Source organism: Rana temporaria, chromosome 3 (assembly GCF_905171775.1).
Source record: "Rana temporaria chromosome 3, aRanTem1.1, whole genome shotgun sequence".
Classification (NCBI taxonomy): domain Eukaryota; kingdom Metazoa; phylum Chordata; class Amphibia; order Anura; family Ranidae; genus Rana; species Rana temporaria.
In genome coordinates this window covers 463,676,301-463,702,368 of record NC_053491.1, presented here as the reverse complement: position 1 = coordinate 463,702,368, position 26,068 = coordinate 463,676,301, and the positions used below count along the sequence as shown (strand labels likewise).

Genomic DNA, 26,068 nt, shown 5'->3' with positions numbered 1-26,068 from the left:
AAATTTTAAACGCCTGTTTAACATTTAAACCATGTGAGTAATTTTCGGATTGCTTTTTTAAAAAATAAATATATCTTGCGGTGCTATACTATGTCTGCCTTCTCTTACTTATGATTCGTATGGTGGTGTTGATCATACGTACGGAAGCTAAAGGTGGTGCGATTCCCGGAGTAGGATCCCCCCAAAAGGCCGCGGCTGGGTTATAGCCGACCGCTGTATACTGGTAACCTTCTGGTAAGCTGCTTGGCATAAGTGGTGGTGGGCTTTCACCTAGAGCGTGCTGTGGATCCACAGGGTGACAACTGCAATTTATAACAAGAAAATTCTGTCCAGCTAAAGGAGCATTTGGTGTTGGTTAATATCCGGACTCTTGAAAGACGGAAATAAACTTTTAATCACTTAGTGTGGACTGTTCTATACTATTGCTCACCCCTCTAGGGTTGGAGCAATATCCATATTTTGTGTGGACTGGTTTCACCCAGTCTGGGTTCCATTAGCGCAGCCTACCCCCCTCTTTTTTTTCCATACTTATTTATGTGCATCTGCACATGAGCTGCTGCTTCCCTATTTTTATTGTGTTAATTTCCACCTGTATTGATAAGCGCAATTTTTCCTTTTGTATAATGTTATGTTTATTCTCTGTGACCCTTACTAAAGGGAAAAATAAAGAAAATGATAAATATGAAAAAAAAAAGAAACAGTGGTGACCAGTAGAATTTTTTTTGAGGGGCAAACAGTGAAGCCACCCTCCCACATCCGGTCGGTCAGGTTCGGAGCACTTACCCCATCTATTGGCACTTCACCTGGGCTTTCATCCGCGGCCTCCCCTGCTTTCCATGGGCAGCATGGTGGCTTCCATGTCCCCTGCTCTCTGTTGTGATCATGGCAGTGGCTTCCCCTTCTCCTGCTCTCCACGTTTCCTGTTTCCTCCATCTTCCTCGGTGGCCAACCGGGGCGATTCTCTTTTCGTCCAATCGGGAAACGGGTCTCATAGGAAGATCAGTGTTTCAATAATGAATATTCATTTGCTATTGTAACACACCTGGGTGGGTTTTATAGCACAATGCTCTGTGCCCCGAGCCCACCCTATTTTGAAGCCTATTAGGGCATCTGGCTCTAATTAGGTGCCTAAAAAAAAACACCCACCCTGTTGGAATTCATGTATCCGGCGTCCTGAAAGGGGTTGGGTACATTGATAGACGGGCTGGCATGGATAGGAAGGTGGCACCCAGGCACCCCTAATGGATGGGCAACACCGGAATATAAATTGTAGTAATTATGTGTTTACAGAAAATGTCCTATGACCTAGGTCATTTGCGTAATCTGTGTTTGCAGTACATTGATACTTCTTGGGATAGAAACTTGTACTGGGGTGCCCATTTACTTGCAATGCTCAGATACAGGCACTGGCACATTTAACTCCTTCCTCCACAACTCACTGAGTTCCTGGGCACACCCAAGGGAGATACATTTCTCTGCTTTCCTTACTCTGCAGCTCAGAAAGGCCACACCTAATGAGGTAGAGGTAGCTGAGCAAATGATCTTCAGCCAAGTGAGAGGCCCTTTACTATCAGAACAGGGGTGTGGCAAACTGGGCCAAAGCTTAATAGGACACAGTCTCTCTGGAATACTCAACTACTGTGGGGAAAAATGTAAACAATGGGAAATAAAAGTGAAAATCTCCATAACTGCTGCCGGAATGAAATAAGGAGGTGGTGATAAATGTAAACTCATTCATTACTATTTTTTTTCTAATATCACTACTCATTCATTACTGTGGGGAACCCTTTTAAATTGCTACTAGAGAATTCCAGTTCAGCTGTTGCAGAACTAAAATTCCCATCATGCCTCTGCCTGTGGGAGTCATGCTTGTAACCGTTAGCCTTGCAATGCATCATGGGACTTGTAGTTCCGCTACAGCTGGAGGGACAACAGTTTGACACCTGTGCTCTTATAAAGACCATGCAGCCATGTGTTACCCTGATCGAGTCACAGAATCAATGTTTATGTAGCTTTCATGCGTTTGTGTAACTTTCATTAGTCTGCGGTGTATGCATGCTTTTGCCATGCTGAACCTGTTTTGCTTTGTTGCTTTCTAACTTTTTTTCTGTTTAGTAAACTTCAATTCAGATGATCAATTCACGCTAATGTATCATGCTCTGTTGATAGGGTCATTATAAGCGAAGGTTTCCTTAGACCGGAAAGTTGTTTCAAGAATTCCTGCATTATAAAAAGATTGAGAAAGGCTGCTCTAGAGCAGGGGTCTCCAAACCCCGGCCAGCGGGCCACAAATCCGGCCCGCTTGTGTGTTTTATTCGGCCCACAGGTCGCAGTGTAAACAAAGCCACCCACGCTGCCACACCCTTTTTTTTTTAAACAAGAGAAGCAGAGGCACGGCACCTCCCCTCTTCCCGCCCGCTGTTTGAAGTTGCGATCCCACAAATGATCGTTACAGGCGCGGCACCTCCCCTCTTCCCGCCCGCTGTTTGAAGTTGTGATCCCACGAGTGACGTCACAGGCGCGGCACCTCCCCTCTTCCTGCCCGCTGCTACACTCGTGGAAGGATCGTTAATTCAAATAGCGGGCAGGAAGAGGGGAGGTGCCGCACCTGTGATGTCACTCGTGGAAGGCTCGTTACTTCAGACAGCGGGTAGAAAGAGGGGAGGTGCCGCGCCTGTGACGTCACTCGTGGGATCGCAACTTCAAACAGCGGGCGGGAAGAGGGGAGGTGCCGCACCTCGGAGACGGTAGCTGCAGAAGACCAGAAGTCATCTAGTACGGAGGTAAGAGGCTGATCATGTTATTGTGTTGCACAACGCTGATAAGCACACTACAGGGGAGATTGTTACATTGCTGTGCTGATGGGAACATTACTGGGGACCATGCTGATGGGGACACCACTGATGGGGACACCGCTAATGGGGACACATCAGCGGTGTCCCCATCATCGGCGTCCCCATCAGCGGTGTCCCCATCAGCAGTGTTCCTATCAGCAATGATGGGGATGCTGTTGATGGGGACACCACTGATGGGGACATGGGGTCACTGCTGATGTGGACACCGCTGATGGGGACACCGGCATTCCCATCAGCGGTGTCCCCATCATTGGTGTGCCCATCAGCAGTTTCCCCATCAACAATGATGGGGACACTGCTGATAGGGACACCGCTGATGGGGACACCGTTAATGGGGACATCGCTGATGGGGACACCGGTGTCCCCATTAGCCGCGTCCCCATCATTGGTGTACCCATCAGCAGTGTCCCCATCAGCAATGATGGGGACACTGCTGATGGGGATGCTGTTGATGGGGACACCGCTGATGGGGACATGGGGTCACTGCTGATGGGGACACTGCTGATGGGGACACCGGCGTCCCCAATCAGCGGCGTCCCCATCATAGGTGTGCCCATCAGCAGTGTCCCCATCAACAATGATGGGGACACTGCTGATAGGGATGCTGTTGATGGGGACACCGCTGATGGGGACATGGGGACACCACTGATGGGGACACCACTGATGGGGACACTGCTGATGGGGACATTGCTGATAGGGACACTGCTGATGGGGACACCACTAATGGGGACACCGGTGTGCCCATCAGCGGTGTCCCCATCAGCGGTGTCCCCATCAGCGGTGTACCCATCAGCAATGATGGGGACACTGCTGATGGGGATGCTGTTGATGGGGACACCGCTGATGGGTAAATGGGGTCACTGCTGGGGTCATTGCTGATTTTTTTTTCGGCCACTGAAAACTTGTAAAATCTAAAAAAAAAAGTTCTGGCCAGCTGCCAAGATTCTAGTAAAACAAAAAGTAGGGTAAGAGCTAAGATTTCACTAAATGTACTTTGAACATTGAATTTCTCCACAATGCTTACAGATACAAAGGTCAGAGGTTGCATATTTTAAGGTGTTTTTACTGTTTGTTCAGCAAATGTAAATACAATATTAGCCATGATATGGGCACATGTTCACTTTAACCGCTCGCTGACCCGACACAGTACATTTACTGTGGCAGTTTGGCTCTTACAGGCACAGTCACTGCTGAAAAAAACTGGCACAGTGCTTAGTAAAAACAGTACACACATTAACACTTGTAAGGCACTGTTGCGCTTACCTCTAATGCAGGTGGTCAGGCACTATAGCTAGCTTCTGTGTTCCTCACCTATAGCAGCCCCCTTTCCCATAAGGCAAGCAGTTCTACCAGTTGCCCCCATGTCTTATACACAATGCTATAGTCCCTGGCCACCACCCCAGGGCAGGTGCGAACTGAGCAAAGCAAACAGGTACTTGCGGTTGGTAGACAGACAGAGTGGTTCAATGACAGTCTAGGTACAAGGCAGGCAAGGTTCAGATTAGTCAGGGTCCAATACATAGTCTAAAGGTAGGCAGAGTTCAGAGAATAATCAATATCCAATCCAAGGTTATAAACAGGGGAATTCAAACAGCCGGACAGGACAGACAGGCAGGCAGAGAGCTTGAGCATGTATTACACATGCTTTCACAAGCATGAGACTGCAGTCTTGGCTGGCCTAAATAAGGTTTGGTCTCCACCCAGTCTGGCCACATCAATCACCTTGCAGGTGGATAGACAGACAGGGATGAATCATAGCCAAAATCAGGTCGCTGGACTGAGACAGCCAGCTGTCAAAGAACAAGAGTGTTTACACACTAGTGACAGGCACACAATTAACCCTTTGAGCACCGTAGATGTTAACCCCAGACAGTGTCATTAGTACAGTGCTAGTGTATAGTATTATCACTGTATTAGTGTCACTGGAAAGGTCAGTGGCAGTTAGACAGTTCCCACCCAGTGGCAGTTAGTGTCAGACTGCCCACCACACTATAAGTCGCTGATCACCGTCATTACTAGTATGAAAAATAAATTAATAAATAAATAACAATTACAGTATCTATACCCAGTGGTGATCAAATACCACCAAAAGAAAGCTCTATTTGTGTGAAAAAAAATGATATAAATTTTGTTTGGGTACAACTTTGCATGGCAGCGCAATGACCAATTAAAGTAGCACAGTGCCAAATAGCAGAAAAATGGCCTGGTTATGAAAGAGGTAAGATCTTATGGAGCTCAAGTGTTAAACGAATTCTCAGAGAGACAAGAGATAGACCTTTAAATACAGGACCTACCATATTGGATGCTAAAAGCTAGCTTTTCTGGACTAAAATGTACCAGCACCCAGATCTCAGTATAGAAAACCTTATTGATTTGCTAAATTTGGGCCCCAGGGTGGAAAGGTGTTGGTATAACCTGTGCTCACCAGCAGTTTTTTAAAATAAGATTTTGTCTTTCATAAACCTTTTAAAGGAAAACAAATAAAAATCTGTTATTTTTAGAGTATTTATAGGATAGGGTGATCATTTGTGTTAACATTTTACTTGCTTATATAGTTCAGTATCCCTTTCCATAAAAAAAAAAAGTAACTACAGAATACAAAAATGTATATACATTATAATAAAGAATGTAGATTTATTATAATAGTTAATACTGGTAAAATTATGAGTATTCCACAAAATCTGTCAAAATCAGATAACGTATATGTGGATGGACAGTATGCATACAGTGGGGATCGAAAGTTTGGGCACCCCAGGTAAACATATGTATTAATGTGCATAACGAAGCCAAGAAAAGATGGAAAAATCTCCAAAAGGCATCAAATTACAGATTAGACATTCTTATAATATGTCAAAAAAAGTTCGATTTTATTTCCATCATTTACACTTTCAAAATTACAGAAAACAAAAAAATGTCGTCTGCAAAAGTTTGGGCACCCTGCAGAATTTATAGCATGCACTGCCCCCTTTGCAAAGCTGAGACCTGCCAGTGTCATGGATTGTTCTCAATCATTGTCTGGGAAGACCAGGTGATGTCAATCTCAAAGGTTTTAAATGCCCAGACTCATCTGACCTTGCCCCAACAATCAGCACCATGGGTTCTTCTAAGCAGTTGTCTAGAAAACTTAAACTGAAAATAGTTGTTGCTCACAAAGCTGGAGAAGGCTATAAGAAGATAGCAAAGCGTTTTCAGATGTCAATATACTCTGTTCGGAATGTAATTATGAAATGGCAGTCATCAGGAACAGTGGAAGTTAAAGCAAGATCTGGAAGACCAAGAAAAATATCAGACAGAACAGCTCGCAGGATTGTGAGAAAAGCAATTCAAAACCCACATTTGACTGCACGATCCCTCCAGAAAGATCTGGCAGACACTGGAGTTGTGGTACACTATTCCACTATAAAGAGATACTTGTACAAATATGGTCTTCATGGAAGCTTCGTCAGAAGAAAACTTCTTCTACGTCCTCACCACAAAAATCAGCGTTTGAACTTTGCAAATGAACATATAGACAAGCCTGATGCATTTTGGAAACAAGTTCTGTGGAACGATGAGGTTAAAATAGAACTTTTTGGCTGGAATGAGCAAAGGTACGTTTGGAGAAGAAAGGGCACAGAATTGAATGAAAAGAACCTCTGTCCAACTGTTAAGCATGGGGGTGGATCAATCATGCTTTGGGGTTGTATTGCAGCCAGTGGCACAGGGAACATTTCACGAGTAGAAGGAAAAATGAATTCAATAAAATTTCAGCAAATTTTGGATGGTAACTTGATGCCATCTGTGAAAAAGCTGAAGTTAAAGAGAGGATGGCATCTACAAATGGATAATGATCCTAAACACACCTCAAAATCCATGGGGGATTACATCAAGAGGCATAAACTGAAGGTTTTGCCGTGGCCTTCACAATCTCCTGACCTCAACATAATTGAAAATCTATGCATAGACCTTAAAAGAGCAGTGCGTTACAGACAGCCCAGAAATCTCAAAGAACTGGAAGACTTTTGTAAGGAAGAATGGGCGAAGAATTGAAAGACACTTGGCTGGGTACAAAAAACATTTACAAGCTGTGATACTTGTCAAAGGGGGCAGTACAAGATATTAACTCTGCAGGGTGCCCAAACTTTTGCAGACACCATTTTTTTGTTTTCTGTAATTTTGAAAGTGTAAATGATGGAAATAAAATCTAACTTTTTTTGACATATTATAAGAATGTCTAATCTGTAATTTGATGCCTTTTGGAGATTTTTCCATCTTTCCTTGGCTTCGTTATGCACATTAATACAATTTTTTTTACCTGGGGTGCCCAAACTTTCGATCCCCACTGTAAGATAATCTCTGCATTTTATTTCCTGTTGCCAAATCTCTTAATGAGATATTTTTTGGAGTTTATTTTGGGATGGAGTAAAATTATATAGCATTTTGGAACAAACATGCAGCCAAGCATAGCCCAGGTAGAGGATAGGATAGCAAAAATTTCCAAGGCCACTGTGTACTTGGTGCTAATGGAAAGGTGGCTTGCTATGAAGGTCAGCCAAACACTTAGGAAAGCCAGCATGCTGAAGGTAATAAATTGAGCTTCATTAAAGCTATCCGGGAGCTGCCTAACCAGGAAAGCAACTAGAAAACTAAATGTAGCTAAAAGAGTAAGATAGCCCAAAGTACACAAAAAAGCAACCATTGATCCCTCATTGCATTCAAGAATGAGAATTTCAGGTGTGACGTTATTGTTGTACTGAGGGTATGGTGGGAAGAATAAAAGCCAAAAGGTACAAATAAGAGACTGTAAAAAAGTTCCCAAACTGATTACTTTATAGGAAACATGTGGACTAGCAAATTTACTAAAATAACTGTTTGGTTTGGTGGCTCTAAATGCAATCATAACCATTATGGTTTTGGCCAGTATACACGATACACAAAGGGCAAAGACCATCCCAAAGGCTACCTGACGTAATAGACACTTTTGACGTTGAGGATAACCAATGAATGCCAAAGAGCACAAGAAGCAAAGGGAAAGGCAGATCAGAAGCAGACAGCTGATGTTAAAATTGTTGGCACGCACTATGGGAGTAGCTTTATAATGAATAAAAAGCCATAAAATGGCTAAAGGGACAAAGGATGATGTAACACTGGTACATGTTAACGTTATCCCCAATGGCTCTTCAAACTTGAGATAGTCAATGTGTTTTGGCAAGCATCTGTCTTTTTCCTGACTTGGCCATTCATTCCATAAACATTTAGAGCATTCAGCAGAATCTAAAAAAAAGAATAAAAATAATATAAATAATAGTTAATGGGTACTGTCCTAAAAACAACAGCCTCTATTAAGCTTTTTACACTATTTGGTCAAAATTTTGTTGACACCTGCCCTTCACTTAGAATAACTTTTTGGATATCCCATTAGAAAAAAAAACATGGGCATTAGTATGGGGTTGGTCGCCGTTTCTGGATATAACTTGAAGGCTTTCCACAAGATTTTGGAGTGAAGCCTCGTACACACGACCATTTTCCTTGACAGAATCCATCAAGAAACTTGGTGGCAGAGCTTTTTTGCCGAGGAAAATGGTTGTGTGTATGCTTTTCATTGAGAAAACTGTCGATGGAACTCGACGAGGAAGGAAGAGAACAAGTTCTCTTTTTCCTAGACGGGAGTCTCAATTTCCTAGTCGTGTTCCTCGTCGGGCTGGTTTTCGACGAGAAACACGTTCGTGTGTATGCTTAGAAACCCGCGCATGCTCAGAATAAAGTATGAGATGGGAGCGCACCTTCGGTAAAAGTAGCGTTTGTAATGGAGATAGCACATTTGTCACGCTGTAACAGACTGAAAAGTGCAAATCGTCTCTCACCAAACTTTTACTTAGCATGCAGTAACATGAGATTAGCAAAAGCAGCCCCAAGGGTTGTGCCAGTGGAATCGAACTTCCCCTGCCGTAGTATGTGTTGTACGTCACCGCGTTTGAGAACGACGAGATTTGGTCTTGACAGTGTGTACGCAAAGAAAGCCTGTCGTGTTTCTCGAAAAGCCTAACAAGGAACTCGTCGAGGAAAACGATGTGTCTTTTCCGACGGGTTCCTCGGTCGTGTGTACGAGGCTTGAGTCTGTGGGACATTCAGCCAAAAGACCATTTGTGAGGTCTGATGTTGTTGGTAGGAGAAGACTTGCAATTAGCATTTGAATTTAATGGGCTTGGTGATGGCCATGTGAGTTCCTCCACACCAAATACATCAAGCCATGTTTTTATGAAGTTGGCTTTGTGCAGAAGGACACAGTCATTTTAGAAAAGAAAAGAGACGTTCCCTAAATGCTACGACAAGGCTGGAAGAGCACAATTGTCTAAAATGTTTTCGAATGCTTTAGCATTAAAGTGATACTAAAGCTTCATTTTTTTTTTAAAAATAACAAACATGTCATACTTACCTCCACTGTGCAGCTCGTTTTGCACAGAGTGGCCCCGATCTTCAGCTCCCAAAGGGGGTTACCTTGCGGCCGCGCTCCCGAGTCCCGAGTCCTGTATTCGGCGTCCATAGCCTCCGATTGCAGGACTCGGCCCCCGCCCCCCGTGTCATTGGAGTTGCCAATGGCTGCGCTGCTATCAATCTATCCAATAAAGAGCCGATAAGAGTCGAGAAGACCGAGCATTCACAAGCATTCACGACGCAAGACTTTCCAGGGCTCTGGTAAGTAAAACGTTGGGGGGGGGGGTGCTGGGGGGCCAGTGATCGTAAGATGTTTTTTCACCTTAAGGTGAAAAAACATGAACCTTTACAACCCCTTTAACATTACCCTGCACTGGGAGCCCCTGAAGTCAACCATTTGGAGAGCTGTCTGTAGAATTTTGGTTACATAATGTAGATTTGAGGGTCAGGTATTCACAAACTTTTGCCTATATATAATGTGTCTTTAGCTCACTCACTGGTCTTATTGGAAAACTCTCCATGTGAACAGGGGGTACACTGGAAACAGCAACTTGGTTCTCCTTTAATAGAAGCTGTCTTGGAACCAGATGGGCACTTCTCACTGCAAATTGAAACTGGAACCTGCAAATAAAATGTAAATAATAATAAAAAAAAGGATCAGTGTACCTGTTTCTGTTCTGTATATACATTGACACACTTAGTTTCTAATTTATATCACATAGGGGTCTATGTGACAATGTTTTCATTCACGATCTACACAACTCTCATTGAAGATTTACACATTTTACACAAAATATTTTATTTAACCACTTAAAGTGATTGTAAAGTTGTTGTTTTTTCCTATTCCTGTCATACTTACCTGCTCTGTGCACTGGATTTACACAGAGCAGCCCAGATCCTTCTCTTCTCAGGTCCTTGCCCCTCCCTCTTGTTCAGTGCCCCCAACAGCAAGCAGCTTTCTATGGGGGCACCCGGGCCAAGTCACAGCTCCTTGTGTCCATTCAGACATGGAGCCCTAACCCCACCCCGCTTTTTTTATCTTAATGCATAGAATACGAGCACGAGAGGCAGAACAGGGATGTGTGTGTGTGTAAAAACACACACACATCCCTGTTCTGTTCTGTGAGGAGAGACAGATTGTGAGTTCCTAATATCTAGGAACCATAATCTGTAATTTCCTCTAGTCAGTCCTATTTCCCCACAGTTAGAACACACAGTCAGGGAACACAGTTAACCCCTTAATAACCCCCTAGTGTTAACCCCTTTCCTGCCAGTGACATTTTTACAGTAATCAGTGCATTTTTATAGCACTGATCGCTGTATAAATGCCAATGGTCCCAAAATAGTGTCAAAAGTGTCCGATGTGTCCACCATAATGTCGCAGTCCTGATAAAAATCGCAGATCGCCGCCATTACTAGTAAAAAAAATAATAATAATAAAAATGCCATAAATATATTCCTTACTTTGTGGATGCTATAACTTTTGTGCAAACCAATCAATATACACTTGTTGCAATTTTTATTGCCAAAAATATGTAGAAGAATACATATCGGCCTAAACTGAGAAAAAACATTATTACAAAAAAAATTTAAATGGGGATATGTGTTATAGCAAAAAGTACAAAATGTGAAGAATTATAAAGTAAAGAATAAGGCCCTAATTAGCACCTAAAGCCCTGTACACACGATCGGTCCATCCGATGAAAACGGTCTGATGGATCGTTTTCATCGGTTAACCGATGAAGCTGACTGATGGTCAGTCATGCCTACACACCATCGGTTAAAAAAACGATCGGGTGAGAACGCGGTGACGTACAACACAACGACGTGCTGAAAAAACGAAGTTCAATGCTTCCAAGCATGCGTCGAACTGGATTCTGAGCACGCGTGGATTTTTAACCAATGGACGTGCCTTCAAACGATAGTTTTTTTCTATCGGTTAGGTATCCATCGGTTAAATTTAAAACAAGATTGCTTTTTTTTAACCTATGGAACACGATCGGTTTGGACCATCAGACCGTTCTCATCGGTTTAACCGATCGTGTGTACGCAGCCTTATTCTTTACTTTATAATTTTACACAGCTTAGTGATGTGTGCACTTTAAAGGGGCAGCTGTTGGTTTATATGTTCTTATCCCCAAAAGGCGCCTTTTTTTGGTATATATTTTCGCAAAAAGTACAAAATATTGTGTTTTTTTTTCAAAATGGTCCCTCTTTTTTTTATAGCACAAAAAATAAAAAAACGCAGAGATGATCAAATACCACCAAATGAAAGCTCTATTTGTGGGAAAAAAGGACGTCAATTTTGTTTGGGTGCAGCGTCGCACGACCGCGCAATTGACAGTTAAAGTGACGCAGTGCCGAATCGGGGCTGAAGTGGTTAAACAAATAATACACATAATCTTACCACTGGACTACCTGAAGACCATTGCAAAGTACTTGTGTTGATTATGAGTGCGTGCTCATCAACAGATGTACGTTTATAACTTCCCACTTTTACTTGTCTTACAGCTCCATCCTGGTCTTGTTGCCAGTTAACAATGTCATACACAGGAGGAGGGTCCCCATTATCATTAAAGAACAGTTCATTTCCGTTGCTCAGGTTCACCCGAACTTTCTTCATGTAGTGTAGCATCTGCAAAAGGAAGGAACATATATTCTTTATGTTAAGAGGAATCTGAAAGAACTTTCATTCATGACCAATTAGCAACATTATGACGCCCTTACACATACATTGTGGGTACTCCCAGTATGAAAAGCTACAAACAGAGTGGGTCACACAAAAAAAGTCTTATGCCACGTACACACGATCGGAATTTCCGACAAGAAAACCGTGGATTATTGTTCGACTGAATGTCGTCTCAAACTTGTGTTGCATACACACGGTCACACAATATTCCAACCGTCAAGAACGCAGTGATGTACAACACTACGACGAGCCGAGAAAAATTAAGTTCAATTCTTCCGAGCATGCGTCGACTTGATTCCGAGCATACGTGTTTTTTTTTTGTGCGTCGGAATTGCATACAGACCATCGGAATTTCCGACAATAACTTTTCTTGTCGGAAAAATTGAGAACCAGCTCTCGAATTTTTGCTGTCGGAAATTCCGACAGAAAAAGCCCAATGGAGCCTACACACAGTCGGAATTTCCGACTAAAAGCTCACATTGAGGAAATTCCGACCGTGTGTATGCGGCATAACACTAATATGGAGATACTCCCTCCCCATGACAACTTCAACAGCGTCCATTCTCATTTGAAGGCTTTCCATAAGATTTTGTAGTGTGTCTGTGGAAATTGGTGCTCATTAAAACAAAAGAAAATTGATAAGGTCAGGTACCGAGATCTCAATGATCACTCAAATTTATCCCAAAGGTATTCAAGAGGGTTGAGGTCAGAACTCTGTGCAGGCCACTCAAGTTCCTCCACACAAAACTCATCAAACCATGTCTTTACAGAACTAACTTTGTGGCCACAAAGTTGGAAGTGTGCAACTGTCTGAAATGTCTTTGCATGCTGTAGCATTACCAATATCCTTCAATGTAAACACCTGAACTTACTCATTTGACCTTTCTTTGACCATAAAGTGTACTTTCCTACATAATTTGAAGCTTCAGGAAATGTTGGACGGCCCTTCTCTCTGGAGTAAAAAGTAGCAATTTTTGTAATTGACAAACAAAGATACAACGGCTTTTGGCTAAGATCCGACAGGCGTACGGCTTCATACGCCTTCTGATCTTAGGTGTAATTCTCCGGCGGCCGCTGGGTGGAGTTTGCGTCGTTTTCCAGCGTCGGGTATGCAAATTAGCTGATTACGGCGATCCACGAAGATACACGCGTTCGTCGCAATCTCTTACGTCGTCGCTAGTCGGTTTTTCCCGTCGCAAAACTCGATCGATGACGTCAGTCCTACAGCCACACCCCCCTACAGTTGTAAACACACACTAAGTGAACACTAACTCCTACAGCGCCACCTGTGGTTAACTCCCAAACTGCAACTGTCATTTTCACAATAAACAATGCAATTTAAATGCATTTTTTGCTGTGAAAATGACAATGGTCCCAAAAATGTGTCAAAATTGTCCGAAGTGTCCGCCATAATGTCGCAGTCACAAAAAAAATCGCTGATCGCCGCCAACAGTAGTAAAAAAAAAAGAATTAATAAAAATGCAATAAAACTATCCCCTATTTTGTAAACGCTATAAATTTTGCGCAAACCAATCGATAAACGCTAATTGCGATTTTTTTTTACCAAAAATAGGTAGAAGAATACGTATCGGCCTAAACTGAGGGGAAAAAAAATGTATATATGTTTTTGGGGGATATTTATTATAGCAAAAAGTAAAAAATATTGCATTTTTTTTAAAATTGTCGCTCTATTTTTGTTTATAGCGCAAAAAATAAAAACCGCAGAGGTGATCAAATACCACCAAAATACAGCTCTATTTGTGGGGAAAAAAAGGACGCCAATTTTGTTTGGGAGCCACGTCGCACGACCGCGCAATTGTCTGTTAAAGCGACGCAGTGCCAAATCGCAAAACCTGGCCTGGGCATTTAGCTGCAAAATGGTCCTGGGCTTAAGTGGTTAAAGATTTACAATCTGACTTCGTAGATTCCTTATTGAAAAACAAAAACACCTCTATTTCTGACCTATACCACCCTCTGCTTACTCTCTTCTGTAAAGAGTGCACTAATGTCACCAACTGGGATAAAAACTTCCCTACCGAAGATATTGTGGAGAAACTTCTTAAAGGATTTAAAACTACCATATCTACCACAACTAGCAAAATCTAGAGGGAAACGCAATTCAAGAGCAATGTTCCTTTCTTTGTTAATAAAGGGGCGGATTCAGATACATTGCAGTATCTGTCGGCGCGGCGTAACGTATCTCAGATACGGTACGCCGCCGTAACTTAGGGCGCAAGTTCCGTATGCAGAAAGAACTTGCGCCCTTAGTTACGGTGGCGTAACGTATGTGTGTCGGCGTAAGCCCGCCTAATTCAAATGGGGATGATGTGGACGTGTTTTATGCAAATTCACTGTGACCCCACGTATTTGACGTCTTTTACGAACGGCGCATGCGCCGTTCGTGAAAAAGTCCCAGTGCGCATGCTCGAAATTACGCCGCAAGTCATCATTGCTTTAGACGTGAGCGTAACTTACATACAGCCCTATTCGCGAACGACTTACGCAAACGACGTAAAATTTTCAAAACTCAACGCGGAAACGACGTCCATACTTAACATTAGCTACGCCTCATATAGCAGGGGTAACTTTACGCCGGAAAAAGCCTAACGTAAACAACATAAAAAAATGCGCCGGCCGGACGTACGTTTCTGAATCGGCTTAAATACCTAATTAGCATATTCCTTGCGTAAATATACGGAAGCGCCACCTAGCGGCCAGTGTAAATATGCAGCCTAAGATACGACGGTGTAAGACACTTACGCCGGTCGGATCTTAGGGAAATCTATGCATAACTGATCCTCTGAATTAGTCGCATAGATACGACGGCCCTCACTCAGAGATACGACGGCGTATCCGGAGATACGCCGTCGTATCTCCTTTCTGAATCCGGGCCAAAGACTCCACTGTGGATATAATCACATCCTCTTGCCCAAAGTACAGCCAGCACCTCCTTTTCTATCTCATGTCTTTGGTCTTCTAAAAAAAAATCTGCAGACAGGGGGCTGAAGCCTGCTGTCAGCTGACGTCAAAGAGCTGGTCAGGTCTCGGGCAAGTTCACAAAAATAAAGTTGGGATCCACCCACCTGCCTGGACCGGCATTCTGGCTTAGCCACTCAGCAAGGCACTGAGAGCCTGAGCCAACAGCTCCCATCCCTTCTACAGCCCAGCACTCCAGTGAGTGAGGGGAGGGGGCAGAGCAGAGAGGCAGGTGACTGACAGTCACCAACTCTCTGCTCAGGAAGCCTTGAGAACTGAGCGATCTGCAGATTTTTATTGCTCGGTTCTCAGTGGTACAGCCAGCGGGGGACAGATGCAGCATCAGACCGAAGCTGTATCCACCTAGGTAAGTATAACTGGAGAAAACAAATTCCATACTTCTCTTTTAAGCACAAATTGAGCTTAGTCTCTGTGCCTATGATAACAAACGTTAAAAGGCTCTTTCAAATGAAATTGTTTGCTTACCTTACATTGGAAAACTTTTTTTTTTAACAGATGGAGAGGCTACAGTGAGAAAACTTTTCCCCAAACAGTGCTGCTTCTTCATGATATCTGCATCTGTTATCCTTTGGACATTGACTACAATATGGAATGACTTCTTCATGCGTTTATACTCATGCCTTATTTTTGATGTCATAAAATGGAATAGATTGTCTAACTTGGGTATACAGAGTGAAAACAACTATTTGTGTCCACCATTCAAGTGTTGCATGGTTATGGGTTTACAATTTAACAGCAAGAATAGTTAGTAGTTAGGGTTCAAGGAATGGGGGGGCAACATTAGATAGAAAACAGTTGTTCTGATTTTATTGGGCTAGTAAGGGGTGTGTTCTTTTCATACATATATTGAACGTCACACTATTTAAATACATTTAATACTTTTTATACACTATGGCCCGGATTCACGTAGCACTTACGCCGACGTATCTACTGATACGCCGCGTAAGTGTAAATGTGCGCCGTCGTATCTGTGCGCCGTACCCACAGAACTAGATACGCCTGAAAATAGGCTTCTTCTGACCAGCGTAAGTTTCCTACGCCGTCGTATCGTGGGCGTATATTTACGCTGGCCGCAAGGGGTGCTTCCATTGATTTACGATTTGAATATGCAAATGAGGGAGATACGCTGATTCATGAACGTACTTGCGCCCGGCGTATTCATATACGCGGTTTGCGTAAGGCTTACGTCCGGCGTAAAGTTATCCCTCCTAAAGCAGGGGTAAGTCATGTTAAGGTATGGACCAGGAAACAGCCGTCGTATTTTACGTTGTTTACGTAAGTCGTACGTGAATAGGGCTGGGCGTAGGTTACGTCACGTCGTAGGCATTGAGCCGTTGTATCTTCGGGTGTAAATTCGATGTGATTCTGAGCATACGCGCGCATTCGCCGTTCGTTCAGGCCTTCATTTACATGGGGTCATGCTTCATTTTAATAGATCACGCCCACTACCTTCCTACTTTGAATTAGGCGGGCTTACGCCGGCCAATTTACGTTACGCCGGCGCAAGTTTGGGAGCGAGTGCTTTGTGAATACTGTTCTTGCCTCACTGATTTACGTTGGCGTAGCGCATATGAGATGTGCTACGCCGGTCTAAAGATGCGCCGCTCTACGTGAATCCGGGCCATTGTATATCAAATTTGGCTTTTTGCTCTGTGTGGTGCCTGAATCCACATTTTTTAATATGTTAAGTTAAAGAGCATGTCTAAAGGTTGAAGTGCAAAGAAGTTCATATTACTGATTTAATACGTGTACGATGCTGGTTATTAAAGTAAAGGTGTATTCGTCATTTAAACAATGCAGATAAAACCCAACTGCATATGATTCTGTTTGACCAATTATAGTACCTTACCGTACTTCAAGTTCTTTACTAAAGGTGTAGTTTTAGTCTTACCTGCCATGGTCTGAAGTTCCAGAGTTCTGAGCAGCTTCTATTGATAAAGGGTCCATTTCCTTTTTTACACGTAGAAAGGTCATGTAAAGCCTGAGCTATTACCTTCACAGCACAATACATGGAGTACATGCTTCTTGGTTTGGTTACAATACTTAATCCAACTCTAAAGTTTTCCACTCTATCTTCTAGTGCACAGGCTTTTGTGGGCAGTTCTCCTTGGAATGAGAAATTTTGGAATTCTTTGAATGCACAACCAACATTGTCTTCTAAGAACGTATTGTCCCATGGGTCTACTGATCCTTTAAATAACTTAATTTCATCAACAAATTTACGAAATCCTTCACTATAGTCACTGTGAAAGGCAAAACCTACAGTACCTAAAAGAATCTTCCAGTACCTTTCATTTAGTAAGTTTAAAGATGTAGACCATGCTTCGCTGGCTACCCAAGTCTTTCCTGTAACATTTTGCTTGATTAGTTCATCAAATAAAATTAACAACCCAGCATCAGTGGAGTATACGATCACAACTTTGGCCGTCGATTTTTTGACAGTCTCAATGATGTGAGGGATGTTATAATCTGGACGGCTGTTCTGAATATAGACAATAAACTCCACACATATACCAAATTTGAGGATATTTTGTTGAAGGATCCTAATGCCATGAAATCCATAGTCGTTATCCTCAGCAATCAGACCAACCCATGTCCATCCAAAATGCAATACAAGCTGGGCCAGTCCTTGTGACTGAAATACATCACTGGGCACCGTTCGTAAAAAAGATGGAAACTTTGTTCTATCACTCAGAAGATAACTAGTTGAAACGTGACTGATCTGGTGTGCAAAGATAAACATATTTATTGTTTTTTAAATAAAGACAATACATATGAAAACACAAACCCGAATAGTCTCTCACATCTCTTCTGTATACAGCGGTAATAAAAGAGCAGGTCTTATAATGGGTACCGAAAACCAAGTCTAGTGAATCGTGACAAGTCAGCAAGGTAGACGAGTGATCTACAATTCTTAAAATCCTTGACCTAGAGAGGCTAGGGACCCAGGAGCGCCAAATCTTTTCAAACATCTTTGATTTTTCCTTCAAAAGTAAGCTTATATTTCACCACTGCTGTATGCCCTGGCCGCGGAGCCCTTGACCATGTCCATCCGAGCTAACCCGGGGATCAGGGGACTGAGTTCTGGCACTCTGACTGAAAAGATTAACATGTATGCAGACGACACACTGTTATACCTGGCGGACTAGGGCCCCTCACTACAAGAGGCTCTCCAGACAATTGAACGGTTTGTGGGCACAAGTCGTAACCTTCCTACACGACCACATGGGTTCTCCGGTCACATTAGACCCAAAACCATGCCTACTCGGGGTGTTCCCAGATACCATAGACAAGTACACAAAGACGTTCTTGCATGAGACGTTGTTCTCGGTGCGGAAGGTAATTGCCCGAGAGTGGATGCGACCCCTTCCATGACAGTAAAATGGTCTTTTTTAACATAGAAATAGAGGACATGCAACAAGCTTTTAGCAAATCTAGAAATATAAATATCACCAGATCTTGGGGAGACCCAGTGCTAAGGAGATAAAATATAAACCTCTAACAAGAAGTTATGGACAAAGTGACTGGTCAGCTGCTGGCACACTTATGCCGCGTACACACGCTCGGAATTTCCGACAACAAATGTTCGATGGGAGCATGTTGTTGGAAATTCCAACCATGTGTAGGCTCCATCGGACATTTGCTGTCGGAATTTGAGAGCTGGTTCTTAAATTTTGCGACAACAAAATCTGTTCTAGTAAATTTCGATGGTGTGTAGACAATTCCGACGCACAAAATTCCACACATGCTCTGAATCAAGTACGAGATGGAAGCGCTTGGTCTGGTAAAACTAGCGCTCGTAATGGAGATAACACATTTGTCACGTTGTAACGGACTGAAAAGCAAGAGACTGAAAAGCGCGAATCGTCTCTCACCAAACTTCTACTAATACGACTGGTACTGAACTTCCCTTTTATAATACTTTCATGCGTGACCGCTTTCTTGACGTCTGGAATTTTCGACAACATTTGTGTGACCGTGTGTATGCAAGACACATTTGAGCCAACATCCACAGTTTTGTTGTTATAATGTCCGATCGTTTGTACGTGGCATTAGTTTTAACATAACTGGTGACTGTGGTGATACAGCCTCAGTTGGATAATCCTGTCCTTAGAGGAGATTACCAAACTTTTATATGTTCCTTCAAATTACAACCAATCCATATCAGTAAGTTGAAGGTCTGGTAAAGCCGAAATCTACAAATGACAATAGTAAGATTAGTTTTGTTTTGTTTATTCGTTTTCTACTGAATTCCAATCTTTCTGAACAATTCTAATTCAGATTGGTCGAAAAATGATCGACCGTTTCGAACTGTGTGTAAAGAATAGATGGCTTTTGCTGTATCCCCATTCTTAGTCCTGGTTAGGGCTGAGTAACGGTCCTCCTCAGGTTTGAATGTTTAGGCTAGGTTCTCACTGATACTACACGTCCTACTTTGCTCTATAACATCAGTCCTACATCCATCCGACTTGAATGAATAGGATACTACTTTGATCCAACTTTGTGATAGTCTGACTTGTCCTTTGACCAATCAAAACAATCCTAGAGTGGCATAAATTCCTTTTAGGCCGCGTACACACAACCAAACATGTATGCTGAAACTGGTCCGCGGGCCAGTTTCAGCATACATGTTCGGTCGTGTGTAGGCACGAGCGGGCCGAATTCCAGCAAACATTTGCCCGCCGGGCCTTTTCCCAGCAGACAAATATTTCTGGACGTGTTTTAAAACCGTCCGCTGGAATCCTGCCCGCTCGGACATGTACGGTCGTCAGTACAGACCTACCATACATGTCCGAGCGCCCGCATGCGTGGAAGCCTTTAAATGGCAGGCCCGCCCACGTCGCCGCGTCATCGCCGCGTCATCATCGCGGCGACGACGTGGACACGCCCCGCGTAATGTTTACGCCCGGACTTCTGTACGATGGTTAGTACAACCATCGTACAGAAGCCCTCTGGCAGGCATGTACGGTGAAAACGGTCCGACGGACCGGTTTCACCGTACATGTTTGCTCGTTAGTACCCGGCCTAACTGTTTCACCATGTCGAATGTCAAAAGTCGGATGTTTAGGACAAAGGATCCTACTTTCATCCGACTTCAATGATATTCAATGGGCTGAAGTAGGACCAAAGTCGGACCGACTTGTGCTGGACCACTTAAGACGGTTCCCATAGGGAAACATTGGCCCAGATTCAGGTAGAATCGCGCAATATTTGCGTGGGCAAAGAGCAAATTTTTTTCTCTGCGCCCACGCAAATATTGCGCTTTGCCCGCGATTCACGGAGCAGTTGCTCCGTAAATTGCGCAGGCAATATGCTAAACAGCCGGGCGCAAGGCTGCCTAATGTAAATGATCCCGCCGGGGGCGGGAATCATTTAAATTAGGCGCGTTCCCGCGCCGAGCGAACAGCGCATGCTCCGTCGGGAAACTTTCCGGACGTGCATTGCGGCAAATGACGTCGCAAGGACGTCATTTGCTTCTAAGTGAACGTGAATGGCGTCCAGCGCCATTCACGGTTCACTTACGTAAACGACGTGAAATTTAAATTTCACGGGTGGGAGGCGCAGCTATACTTTAGCATTGGCTGCGCCTGCTATTAGCAGGAGCAGCCTTATGCTAAAGGCGCCATACGGAAACTCCGTACCTTGCGTACGCAGGGCCCGCGCAAATTTTGTGAATCGGTGGTAGTATGCAATTTGCATACTATACGCCGATCACAAAGGCCGCGCCCCCTAGCGGCCAACGCAAGAATGCAGCCTGGGATGTGAAGGCATAAGGAGGCTTATGTCTGTCACATCCTAGGCTGCAGTCGGTGTAACGAGGTTCCTGAATCAGGAGCACTCGTTACACCGGAGCAAGTAAGCACTTGCGCCGCGCAACTATGGTTGCGCGGGCGCAAGTGCTTCTTGAATCTGGGCCATTGATTTTCACATGTTATGCGACATGTGCTCCCAATGTCGGAACGTTTGTTATTGAGTTGAGCTATTTTAAGGGGACAGCAAATTTACACTGTTATACAAGCTGTACACTCACTACTTTACATTGTAGCAAAGTGTAATTTCCTCAGTGTTGTCACGTGAAAAGATATAATAAAATATTTACAAAAATGTGAGGGGTGTACTCACTTTTGTGAGATACTGTATGTCATGTTTAAATGTTGCCCATAGTTATATCTTGAGCCTTAAAAAATATTCTGTGGAGTTAAATTCGAAGCCGTATATGTTCTCATAAAGGTTTGGGGGTGGTTAGATGCAGCCATGATCACATGTGAAGACTTTTGGCATTGGCTGTAGACAAACAGCACAGCCTTGGACACTGGTTTGAGCTAAGCATGCAACTGTGGAGGTAAGGTCAGGGGAAGGGGGCAAACAAAAAAAGTATTTTTTTTTTTAAAGTATACTCCCTATGTTTTCAAAAAATATCTCCCTTGATTTTCGTGAATAAAGTCATGCAACATACTTGAGGATGCCTGCTCAGGCCTAGTATGTGAGCCATGAGGATGGAGGACGTAGAGGTTGAGTGTCCAATGATGGCAGCCAGCCGCTCCTTATTTTGGCACTTAAAGTTGGGTATTGCTTTGCTTTGCCCAGACAATATCCACAAGGTGCCCTCCAGCTCCTTCTGTATGACCCGACAGGAATCATGAAATTGGAAACCAAGGGTAATGTTGGGGAGGATTCTGGGATCGTCATTTATCTCTTTCACTGTGTATCTTAAGCTCTGTAGTTGTAAAAATATATCCAGGCGAATACTAAAAGGACAAAATTGGTATTTTAATAAAATAAAAAAAATGGCAAAAAAGACAATTTAGGCTGATACCAACTAAGGTTCAGATAATAACATTGAAAAAAAAATAAAAAATAACATCAATAAAAAATAAAAAAATAACAAAATGAAATAACACAGAAGTAACACAGAAAACAAATAAACATTAGTAAGTATTTCCACCAACGGGGACCAAAAGGTTTCCAATCCCAATATCAAAATGAAAGAAAAAACAAATATCCCCCAAGATAAGAGTTAGGGACTTTCAAGGCAACAAAGAATGTAAGCAAAGAATTGTCTAATTGATATTTATTAATAAGGAGTAAAGCCTCGTACACATGGTCCAGAATCTCGTCAGGAAAAAAACATAGTTTTTCCTGACGAGATTCTTGGCAAGAAACTCTTGCCGCCCGATTGTACACACACTCCTTTCAAAAGAACCGCTGTTCTTTCGAAAGGCAAGAACGCAGTGACGTCATTGTGTATGACGAGCATGCGCTCATCACATTCCATGCCGTCGCCGCCATCTTGCTTCACCCTACCTATGCTGTGGAAGTTACCGCGCATGCGTCAAAGTCATTTCGAGCATGCGTGGGTTTCCACGGCGACAGGTAAGTATACAGACGCTCAGGTTTCTCGTCGGGAAACAGTCCGACAAGAATCCCGACGAGAAAATAGAGAGCAGGATCTCTATTTTTCTCATCGAGATTCTGGCCAGATTTCCCGACAAGAAACCTGAAAGCTTCGTACACACGCTCGGTTTACTCGAAAGCTCTGCCAGCAGTTTTCTTGCTGGTTCTTGCCGAGAAAACCGAACGTGTGTACGAGGCTTTACAGATGAAATAGTAATAGTTTAAAAAATGATAAAAAACAAAATCAGCAGAAACCTAAACGCTAAGGGCAAAAAGGAGTAGATTACAGCTGATTAGTAAGGAGTTACTTAACCGCTTAACGCCCGCCGCATGTATATGTACGTCCACAGAATGGCACGTACAGGCAGATGGGCGTACATGTACGTCCCTGCCTTCTTGCGGGTCGGGGGTCCGATCGGGACACCCCCCCCCCGCTACATGCGGCGGGCGTCTTACCTCCGGGAGCGATCCATGATGAGGGGGCGGCTGTTCGTTTTTGTCGGCCCCCTCGTGATCGCTCCCAGCCAATCCGGCAACCCCCCGCCATGTGACTTCCTCTGCCTGTGTAATGTAAACACTGGCAGAGGAAGTGATGTCAGCTCTCCTCTCGGCGGTATTTTCAATCCGACGAGAGGAGAGAAGACATCACAGTAAGTGGCACCAACACTACACTGACACCACACACATAGGCACACTTAACCCCTTCCGATCACCCCCCCAGCCCCCTGTCACAGTGTCACCGATTGCAGTGATCATATATTTACTGATCACTGCATTTAGTGTCAGTGTGACAGTTAGTGTGACAGGCAGTTAGTGTTAGGTCCAGGGTAGCCCCGTACCCCCCCTAATAAAGGTTTAACCCCTTGATCACCACCCTAGTTAACCCTTTCACCCCCTATTGCCAGTGTCACTAGGCGATCGGTTTTCTTATCGCTGTATTAGTGTCACTGTTGCCGCTAGGTAGCTAATTTTTTTTTATATTGCGATTTTTTTTTTACTAAAGACATGTGGCTGAATACATTTTGGCCTAAATTTTTGACTAAAGTTTAGTTAATTCCATTTTTCTTATAACAAAAAGTAAAAAATATTGATTTTTTTTCAAAAATGTCGCTCTATTTTTGTTTATAGCGCAAAAAATAAAAATCGCAGAGGCAATCAAATACCATCAAAATAAAGCTCTATTTGTGGGAAGAAAAGGACGCAAATTTTGTTTGGGAGCCCTGTCGCACGACCACGCAATTGTCTGTTAAAGCGACGCAGTGCCGAATTGTAAAAACGCCTTTGGGCATTTAGCAGCATATTGGTCCGGGGGTTAAGTGGTTAAATAGGGAAACACATATTTATTAATTTATTTGTATTTATTTCACTTGTAAGGTTGCTTTAACTGATACCACATGCAGATACAAAGTCTCCTATTTGATCTATCATTAGACATGTGCACACTGAAATATTTTGTTTCGGAATTTCGTTTTTGTCCGAAAAAGAAATTGATGTAGTTACTCCTGAGTTTCGTTTTTATTTATCTTGTTTCGTTAAAAAATGCATTCATCTGAAAATCCGAATTAATTAAGGTTGACTCTGTCATTGAAGGCTTATGGTGTCTGTCGAATGTTCTAAGAAGATTCGACGAAGCAGCTAAACTATACAACACCACAAACGTACATTTCCGATCAAATGCTCCACCCACAAGCTGTAGTAGAATTCTAATGTTGTATGACTAGTTATAATTATATTTTTTAATTATTATTACTAGTCAACCAACATTAGAATTCTTCTATAGCCTATGGGCGGAGCATTTGACCATAAATATCCGCTCGTAGCGATCGTATGTTTTTAGCTGCTTCGTCGAATCTTCATGTCTCTATAATGTTGAATCTTTTCTCTCTATGTCGAATAATCTTAGACTAATAGAGTTAGGTTAGGCACATTCGACCGCAGGTTCGTTAGACACAGATCACTATTGTCACCGCCATGGTGAATCTTCTATCTATATCCAACTGTTGTCACAACGAAACGAAAATAAAGCATTGAAAACGAATGCACATGTCTATCTATCATTAACACAAATAATGTTGCTATAGTATATGTACCATAGATAACATAGCCATTGTGTTTCAGGGTTGGGCCATCTTCTTCAGAGCTAAGGAGCTTTGTTCAATTTTAGTAAATGTGTTCAAGCAAAGTATTATTTTGCATGAGAGCAACTGTAGTTGCAGCTGTGATATACAGCAAATCCCATCTATCATTTTGACAGCCACAATTTGCAGATGATAGCAGTGAAGTAGCAGTACGTAGGAGATCTTCTGAATCTTCTCTATCCCACCTCTAACCACTTTTGGCAACCTTAAAACCCAGTAAGGAAAATATGGCATCAGCTTTATCCATGTACGGGAAATCCTATCATAAAAGGTAGTTCTTACTTTTGGCAGATGGTTGGTCCTGGTTTCTGATTGAACAACATACTGGGGTATTTCTTGTCGGTATGAATATTTAATACCGCACCAATATTGACATCCCCTTCTTCAAATATCCCTGTCATATCTTGTGTATTGAGGAAGCAACTTTGCTCAGTGGAACAGTAATATGTTGGAGAGAGATTATACAAAATAAAGTGAAAAAGGGCCTTCTGGAAAATGGTCACCAGCCTAAAACACAAGCACATGGTATTGTCAATTGTAGTAATTTTCAATTAATTGTTTGATTCAAACCATCAAATTGAATTTCCTTGTCCAGATTGTTTATTGATTAAACAAAGAATAAATTGCAGAATAAGCATTGTGATGAATTAAATAAGAACCTCTTAGTATAAACAATAAAGAGATAGTAGTACCATCATCTTAAACATCAGTTAGAATAGAGTAAGGACTTGAGGGGCCCCAAAGACCCAAAAGACCAAAAAAGGAGGGGGGCAAGAGGACTATATCGGTACTGTATAGAAGGATAAACTCGAAAAGTAGTAGGGATAAAAGAAATATATACATTTATTAACATGGTATTAAAAAACAAGCATAGTCATAAAAACATCAAAATAACAATACAGGACAATGGACATATTGCGAGACCAACTATACAGATCACCGGGCTAGAGTAGTCCCCGGAGGGAGGATCACAGTGAAAGAGGAGGTCACGCAAAACAGGATCTCAACTAGTTTCGCGACTGGGTCGCTTCGTCAGGAGAATTCTATGGAGAGGACACCAAATCTCTCGGAAGTTGCAGCCAAACGTGGGGAAAAACCTCCCACGGCGACCAAGGGGGACAACTGTGGACCTGTTTAACTGTGTAAAAAATGGAAGCTAATGTAAGGGAGAAGGGGCCCTAGGACCCAGTTGCAACATGGCGATTATGCGACGAGTGGTTACACAGGCCGCACAGTAATGCTGTGTACAATGTAGATTCATAAGTGAAATCTGATACAGTCTCACTTATACAAGGCAACTTGTTGCTGGGTAAAGCAATAGAACATCCTAGGGCCTGGTGTCCAACATTGATTTCACTTCTGAATCTACATGCTGTCCGTTTTCATCCAATCTCTCCATAGGAGACAGCGGCGCTCGACCAGCCCCTCCCCTTTCAGTGAGCAGAGAGGGACCTGTCATCCGCCGGCTCAGTGGAGATCAATGGAGAGATCTCCCGCTGAGCTGGCGGACTACTGCAAGTGGATTCGCCCTGTGTGGAAGGGGCCTAAGGCTGATATTTTTCAACGTTCTGGTGAGTGTG

At 43.0% G+C, this 26,068-nt stretch overlaps 1 protein-coding gene across 1 annotated transcript; it reads right to left on the bottom strand.

Moving 5' to 3' along the window:
- Positions 1–7,178: 7,178 nt before the first annotated feature.
- On the bottom strand, positions 7,179–24,889 carry LOC120930594 (extracellular calcium-sensing receptor-like). The gene is made up of 6 exons (XM_040341769.1): positions 24,771–24,889; positions 21,413–21,704; positions 16,847–17,677; positions 11,677–11,904; positions 9,767–9,890; positions 7,179–8,108 (listed from the first exon to the last, which is right to left on the bottom strand). Exons 1-6 carry the CDS (start codon positions 24,887–24,889, stop codon positions 7,198–7,200), a joined length of 2,505 nt encoding a protein of 834 aa, XP_040197703.1. The 3' UTR covers positions 7,179–7,197.
- Between the last annotated feature and the right edge of the window lie 1,179 nt (positions 24,890–26,068).